Consider the following 8,350-nt stretch of genomic DNA (forward strand, 5'->3'; position numbering starts at 1 on the left):
AATGAATATATTAGAAGCAAAACATAAGTGCAAATGTTGCCAGTTGTAATATAACCCCCTTCTAATGCCCAAAATGTAATTTTTTATACATTTTAATAAATCAATTTGCATTCAAATGTTTGACTCCTGCTACACTGCTGGGAACCCTGGGTTCACATAACCCATTAAAATCCAGTAGATGAACCTGATAAAGAGATAGATCCACACAAAACTCGCTCATCCATGTCTTTATGACCCTTGCTTTGTGCAATGGTGCACAGTCATGTTGGAACAGGAAGGGGTCATCAACAAACTGTTCCCACAAAGTTGGGACCATGAAATTGTCCAAAATGTCTTGGTATGCTGAAGCATTAATAGTCCCATTCAAGTGGAACTAAGGGGCCAAGCCCAACCCCTGAAAAACAACCCCACACCATAATCCCCCCTCCACCAAACTTTACACTTGGCACAATGCAGTCAGGCAAATCCTGGCAACCGCCAAACCCAGACTTGTCCATCAGATTGCTGGACAGAGAAGTGTGATTGGTCGCTCCAGAGAACATGTCTCTACTGCTCTAGAGTCCAGTTGCGGCATGCGTTACACCACTGCATCCGACGCTTTGCATTGCACTTGGTGATGTATGGCTTGGATAAAGCTGCTTGGTCATGAAAACCCATTCCATGAGGCTTTCTACACACTGTTCTTGAGCTAATCTGAAGGCCACATGAAGTTTGGAGCTCTGTAGCTATCGACTCTGCAGAACGTTGGCCACACTGTGCACCTCAGCATGCTCTGACCCCGCTCTGTGATTTTACATGGAGTTGTTGCTGTTCCCAATTGCCTCCACTTTGTTATAACACTACTACCAGTTGACCATTCAATTTTTAGTAGTGAGGAAATTTCATGAATGGATTTATTGCACTGGTGCCAATGTATCACGGTACGACGCTTGAATTCACTGAGCTCCTGAGGGCGACCCATTCTTTCACAAATGTTTGTAGAAGCAGTCTGCATGCCTAGGTGCTTGATTTTATTCACTTGTGACCATGGAAGTGATTGGAACCCCTGAATTCATTGATTTGGAGGGGTGTCCCAAGGCAATTTAGTGTATTTACTATTGCAATTCTAATGTCTACTGTTAGGTGGCAGCATAAAAACTTTATTCCGCTCAGAAACAAAAGAAAAAGAAAACAGACTGGAGAGAAACAGGAAGTGAAGTCTAACTTCACACATCGCTCTGCAAACATGAACCAAGAAAAATATCCTCGGTCCTCAATTGAGGATGATTTTAATTATGGCACTAATGTCGCGACGGCAAGCGTACAGATCCGCATGGGTAAGGCGGAAATAATGTTGCGTACATGCTAGCTAGAGGAGCTAATGGTTGTTATCTTGCTAATTCTAGCTAGCTCGGGTGGCTTCCTAAATATCAACATGTCTGCGATAATTTAAGAAATTAGGCATGAATGAAAGAGACAGGATAAATTGTGGTGTAATACTGGATTAGTGTTAGGTTTTAAAAGGCAGCCGTTGATTAAAGTACGTCATGTGATTAGCACTGATAGCATTAATGCTAGCAAGCTCATGAACGCTAAATGTTGTTTTTCTGTCCAGATTTCCTACGTAAGGTCTACACAATCCTGTCAGTGCAGATCATCCTGACTACAGCTTTGTCTGCCCTGTTTATGTTCTGTGAGCCCATCAAAAACTTTGTACATTCAAGGTAAAAACGTTAGGAGTACACAAACATGAAACTGAAACCTTTAATACAGACACACATATGCAGTGTTATGGAGTTGTGTGTGTGTTTTGTTTCCACAGTCCCTCACTGGTCTTGCTGTCTGCAATCGGATCTCTGTTCCTGATCATTGCCCTGGCTGTTTATCGCCACCAGCATCCCATCAACCTCTATTTACTTCTGGCATTCGTGAGTAGAGCCTGTGCTTTACATTCAATTTGTATTCATGACTGTAATCCAGCTCTCACAGCTGACAACGCAGTGATTGAGTGTGTTATGGTGGAGAAGCTGTAAGGATTCACAGACCGACACTGTAAAAACACAGCCTCGGTCCAGACCCAACCATGAATCTCAGTAGACGGAACCAAAGAGGAGAACCAGGAGATGTGCACATTTCTGCTTCTGGATTATGGCCTCTGGCATGCTTCCTCTAATCATATCCATACAACATTATGACCACCTGCCTAATATTTCATCTCACAAGAGCTTGTCAAACACGCTCAAATCCTTACGCTTGCCCATTTTTCCTGCTTCTCACACATCAACTTTGAGGACAAAATGTTCACTTGTTGCCTAATATATCCCACCCACTAACAGGTGCCATGATGAGATAATCAGTGTTATTCTCTTCACCTGTCACTGCTCATAATGTTATGCCTGATCGGTGTATGTGTCACTTCTTGCAGGGTTAAATGCTTTCGTATACAATTTTTACTTGTGTCTCATCAGATTAGTGAAGCGAGGGCATGGCATGTTTAAAAAATGTTAACAGAATGTTTAGACATTTAGAAAGACATTTTTTCTCTCCCTGCTTCATGATAAAACTTTCTTCAGTGTCCATGGCATTAGCTGAAGTAACACATTAGGTACGTTTACATGCTCTGGTTTTCATCAGTCCAAATAAATTTGATCCAATTGCAGATTCTGTTTGTGTTTCTGGATCTGTTTAGAATCTGTTTCCAATCTTGTTTGCATTACATACACCAATCAAGCATAACATTATGAGCAGTGACAGGTGAAGTGAATAACACTGATTATCTCCTCATCATGGCACCTGTTAGTGGGTGGGATATATTAGGCAGCAAGTGAACATTTTGTCCTCAAAGTTGATGTGTTAGAAACAGAAAAAATGGACAAGCCTAAGGATTTGAGCGAGTTTGACGAAGGACCAAATTGTGATGGCTAGACGACCGGATCAGAGCATCTCCAAAACTGCAGCTCTTGTGGGGTGTTCCCGGTCTGCAGTGGTCAGTATCTGGCCCGTGTGATCCGATCCAACAGACGAGCTACTGTTGCTCAAATTGCTGAAGTTGTTAATGCTGGTTCTGATAGAAAGGTGTCAGAATACACGGGTCAGGGCTGTTTTGGCAGCAAAAGGTGGACCAGCACAATATTAGGCAGGTGGCCATAATGTTATGCCATTTTTGGTTAAGGTCTCATGAATGCACTCAAGTTTAAAAACACATCTGCTCAAAAAATATTGATAAATCATGTGCTGGAAAGTATAATCTTTTTAATCCAGAAAGAACCACCCCAGCGTTGCGTTATCTCTACAAGGCCTGCAGTGCTGATGGGGATCTCATGCATGCAGATGAAACTAAAACAGAAAGCAGAAAGTCTCACTGTGTCACAGTTATGCAACATGGCTATAGTAAAAAAAAAACAAAAAAACTGTAGATATTATTTTACTTATTCTAGCAAGAAACCCAAATACAGCAAAACGAAATAGCGTACATCAAAAGTGGTCCAAGGAAGGAACAGTGGTGAACCGGCGACAGGGTCATGGGCAGGCCAAGGCTCATTGATGCACAAGTGCTGAAGAAGTTAATGCTGGTTCTGATAGAAAGGTGTCAGAATACACAGTGCATGCCCAACATAATATTAGGCAGGTGGTCATAATGTTATGCCTGATTAGTGTACATAGTGTACATTTATTTATCTTAAATAAAACCTTATAGATAATATATAAGTAAATATATACACCGCTATACATATGCCCAGAGTGTATTAAAATCCGACCAAGAAAATTGTCAGATTAAAGCATTTGCATGAACTATTAATCTGATAACTAACAGATTATCTTTTTGCATGTGAATATTCCTTAAGAAACAACATCTTAAGGATCTGTCTTCTTTATGGCCGTACACTTAATAATTAATGGTTAAGCGCTGTAATATACTCTTGGCACCATTCAGTCATATTAGTTAATTATCCAAACTTTAAGAAGCAAGGAATTGTATATCACTGGACTTTTATAAATGACCTTTGCACTAGAGGCTAACACTGATTGCTGTTTGTTGTTGTTGTTACAGACTGTGCTGGAGGCCATATCTGTTGGTACAACCGGTAAGTTTCTCAGCTTTACTCTTCCCATGCTGAGTTCAGTCTCGATCCTAAAAAGCAGACAATAAAGAGATTTCTTTGCCTCCTTTGGTGCAACAATATCTTCAACCAGAGACCTAAATTTCTCCTGTCAAGTCAAAATACACTGATACACTGACCTGAGTCGATAAAGAGCACCTGCAGTTTTTATACTTCTGGATCAGGCACAGGAGTAGTGTGTTCATTTTAGCTGTCATAATAAACAATAATGGGTAGAAAGAAGAAGAAGACTTTATCACAACACGTGCATTATAGAACAGTGGAATTCTTTTCTTTGTATATCCCAGTTGAGGAGGTTGTGAGTGTGCACCAAGCTGCCACTGCTGGGCTCCTGAGCAAGACATTTAACCCTTAATTGCTCAGTCGTATTCAAAAAACATTAGATAACTCGATTTGCCAAATGTTAGAAATGTGAAGGATGTAAATGGTAGAGAGAGGGTTAAGGGCTGTGCTCAATGGCCCAACAGTGGCAGCTTGGCGGTGCTTGGGTTTGAACCCTAGACTTTCTGAGCCTTATAAAATATTATTAAAATATCTATCGGTGTGCATATTTATTTTTGATCAGAGAATACAGCAGATCATAAAAGGTGGTGAAATATCAGACTGCAACTCATTTTTGCAAACATAGATAAGCTTGTATGGCTTATTTGCACACACACCTGATTACACAGCAGGTTTGTTGGTGGTTTTGTTCGTCGTTATCGGTCCCTAAAATCATGGATGTATTCAGACATGGTCATTAAAAAAAGATAATATAGACAGGATAAACAGAACATCCACTGCTAAATAACAAATGTTTAAATAATGGATTAAATCAGCCAAGGTGATTTAATTCTGCTGTCAGGTGTGTTTTAATAAGCTGTCATATCTGCAGATTAGTGACGCATCCTTTCTGTAAAAACATTCGGCAGTGTTAGCCTCCAGTGCCACTTCACCGTAGGCGACAGGTTCATTGATTTCCTGCAATCTTATTATTCCTGTTTAATAATCGTGTCTCGGCTGTGCAGCAAATTACTTTCGGACTATCGTACTTACCATTTCATCTGCTTTTCAGTGACATTTTATGAATACTCAGTGGTACTCCAGGCCTTCGTGCTTACTTCAGCTGTCTTTGTCGGCCTGACCGCTTACACCCTTCAGTCCAAGAGAGACTTCAGCAAGCTCGGAGCTGGGTATTTCTGTCCTTACAGCTCACATTTTTTTCCCTTTATGTATAAGTTTATGCTAATCTCTAAAAGTGCTGTTTTATTTGCTAGGCTGTTTGCTGGTCTGTGGATTCTGGTCATTGCCGGCTTTATGAGGGTGAGTGCTCATTCGCTGATTTCTCGCTCTCTATGAAACTACTTGCTGTCATACTGAATATCAGCACACATTTTCATGACCCTCTCCCCACTGACTTTAACTGCATTCTCCTGATGTACGATAGATTTTCTTCCAAAACGACACGGTGGAGCTGGTGTTCGCCGGCGCCGGAGCTCTGCTCTTCTGCGGCTTCATCATCTACGACACGCACATTCTGATGCGCAAGCTGTCACCCGAGGAACACATTCTGGCCTCCATCAACCTCTACCTAGACATAGTCAACCTCTTCCTGCACATCCTACGTATCCTCGACTCCATGAAGAAAAACTGAGAGGAGAGTCTGTATGCTCTTTCCTTCTGTAAGATGACGCAGGTGATGTCTGTGTTGCTATGGCATTAGAAAAAAAATGATTCCAATTACATTCATGACATTTTGTGTAGTGTTTCTTTAGGCTATTCTTCACTCAGAAAGACTGTTGTCAGTTTATTAGGCACACCTCCTTTACTCCTCTGCCATTTAACTTTAGTTAGCTATATATAGTAGATTACACATGGAGCTGAAATTGGCACTTTTTTCGTCTGAAAGGAAAAAATTATAATAGAAAAAGTTAAAAAGATCTGCAATTATATATCCGATATAATATTTTACAACTTGACCCTTTTCACTCTGTCCTCCCTGTATACTATATATGGTGCAATATAAGAGGACCACCACAGGACATGTATTATTTGGATCTTATCAATAATTATACTATTATCAGAATGACCAAAATTTTAAGTAGCCTTTATTTATCTTGTATACTTTACTATGTCATTACAATGACATTTTTTCTTCCCAATCTTTCAAACAACCCAGACCCTTGAACCACTTGAGCTGCCCCCACCACCCCCCAAAATGGTGCATGATTGTAGGTGTACCTAATAAACTGGCACCTAGTGTACATGCATGTCATCTTTCAGCTTCCTTATATTTTTTTTTTTAGTTGATGATTTTGTTTAAAAGGGGGTGGATAATTTGGATTTATAAATCGATTAATGGAGCCAAACAAACATATTTTTTATGTTGCCATGTAAATAGGCTAACAAGGTGAATCTGAAACATCTCTACATCATCATCATCATTTGCAAATAAGTAGTATACCCCAGGTTCTGAACATGCTTGGTCAGATGATCAGAGGCTGAACAATAGGAGTATAGCAGACTGAATGATCAGATATCTAATAACACAAGAACGTCCGTCATGGGATCAATAAAATATATCTTTCTAATTGCCTTAAGAATGTAAATTGTATTGTGTGAAAGTCTGAGATTACCCCCCCTTACTGTTTACACAGAGTAAATTACATGTATATATTGTTTCGAAGACAAACAATATCTCTGGCACGCATAATTCAGAGAGGCTTTATTGCTGTGACTGTTTTTTGCCAACGTAAATGCATCGTCTTTCCTATGTTCCAGTTTATGCTTATAAACAAAATCACTACAGATCATGATTGGATTGATCTTCAGAAAATCAATGATTGGAAATGAATTTCCGGTATGTCATGTGCTTTGTTTTTGATGTGGTGGTGGTGGTGGTATTGGCTCAGGAACAGAAGCATCACTGGATGATTTATTGGAGGCTGTGTGATTCCATGTGCTTTCTTTTTCAATGTGCTTATGATAAGCAAGCTGGGTTTTTAATCACGTGGGTCATAATGGAGTGCTGATCAGTATCCGAATTACTGTGAGAAGCTAGCCATGATAATGAAACAGAGCTGAGAGAATTCTTCTGGATAATCGCTAAGCATCGATGTGTAATGTTGGTTAGGATGAAAATTGAAATGATTACAGATGGAGCACTTTAAAAGGTCCTGGTAGTGTCTAAGAAGAAAAGTCATGTTGAGGATGTGTTCTTACAGCACCAAGTAACTCAAGATAAATCTGATGCTCCATCCTCTCCCTCATGGTGGTACTGTTTTATGGCCACCGCATGTTTTGAAGAAGAAATATTGAAAGGAAGCATGCGTGGTGACTAATTGGAAAACTCTAAACTCTTCAGGGATCAAGAATATACAAAACATGTGTTTTTAGACCAGGACAGATCATGGAGTTCATTTCAAACTTCTTTTGAACTTGCTTCTTTGTGCAGTAACCCATTATATATATGCTGTATTTGAAGTATTCTCCTGTGAATATATAATGAAGCCTATGTTTTCTTGTATTTCGTTGTAATTTATTGACATACCTATATGTGCAATATTATTGGGGAAATTGTAGCTCTGTGATAAGGCATGATATTGATTAAAATGACTTAATCTATGATTAGCAACTGAAATATCAAAGGGGATTAAAATTCTGTATGTATAAAATGATATAAGTAATATATTAAACGCTTTACACCGCATGTTGCTCACGTTTATTTCGCTACGCAGTACATGTGACATGAAACAATAGAAATAATGTACGCTATTTCGTTTTGCTGTATTTGCGTTTCTTGCTAGAATAAGTAAAATAATATCTACAGTTTTTTTTTATTTTTTATTTTTTTTTTTTTTTATAACTATAGCCATGTTGCATAACTGTGACACAGTGAGACTTTCTGCTTTCTGTTTTAGTTTCATCTGCATGCATGAGATCCCCATCAGCACTGCAGGCCTTGTAGAGATAATGCAACGCTGGGGTGGTTCTTTCTGGATTAAAAAGAAGATTATACTTTCCAGCACATGATTTATCAATATTTTTTGAGCAGATGTGTTTTTAAACTTGAGTGCATTCATGAGACCTTAACCAAAAATGGCATAACATTATGGCCTAATATTGTGCTGGTCCACCTTTTGCTGCCAAAACAGCCCTGACCCGTGTATTCTGACACCTTTCTATCAGAACCAGCATTAACAACTTCAGCAATTTGAGCAACAGTAGCTCGTCTGTTGGATCGGATCACACGGGCCAGATACTGACCACTG

General features: G+C 39.5%; 1 protein-coding gene across 1 annotated transcript; it reads left to right on the forward strand.

The window, feature by feature from the left end:
* The first annotated feature begins 1,150 nt into the window (after positions 1–1,150).
* Positions 1,151–8,101, forward strand: tmbim4 (transmembrane BAX inhibitor motif containing 4). The gene is made up of 7 exons (XM_058417444.1): positions 1,151–1,316; positions 1,595–1,703; positions 1,802–1,907; positions 4,031–4,064; positions 5,155–5,272; positions 5,357–5,402; positions 5,527–8,101. Exons 1-7 carry the CDS (start codon positions 1,226–1,228, stop codon positions 5,731–5,733), a joined length of 711 nt encoding a protein of 236 aa, XP_058273427.1. The 5' UTR covers positions 1,151–1,225; the 3' UTR covers positions 5,734–8,101.
* Positions 8,102–8,350: the final 249 nt, after the last annotated feature.

This window comes from Hemibagrus wyckioides, linkage group LG19 (genome assembly GCF_019097595.1).
Source record: "Hemibagrus wyckioides isolate EC202008001 linkage group LG19, SWU_Hwy_1.0, whole genome shotgun sequence".
Classification (NCBI taxonomy): domain Eukaryota; kingdom Metazoa; phylum Chordata; class Actinopteri; order Siluriformes; family Bagridae; genus Hemibagrus; species Hemibagrus wyckioides.

Excerpts from the sequence above, each read along its gene's own strand:
- tmbim4 (XM_058417444.1), top strand. The coding sequence starts at position 1,226 with ATGAACCAAGAAAAATATCCTCGGTCCTCAATTGAGGATGATTTTAAT. Across the intron at positions 4,065-5,154 it reads CATATCTGTTGGTACAACCG|TGACATTTTATGAATACTCA; the intron begins GTAAGTTTCTCA and ends TCTGCTTTTCAG. Across the intron at positions 5,273-5,356 it reads TTCAGCAAGCTCGGAGCTGG|GCTGTTTGCTGGTCTGTGGA; the intron begins GTATTTCTGTCC and ends TTTATTTGCTAG.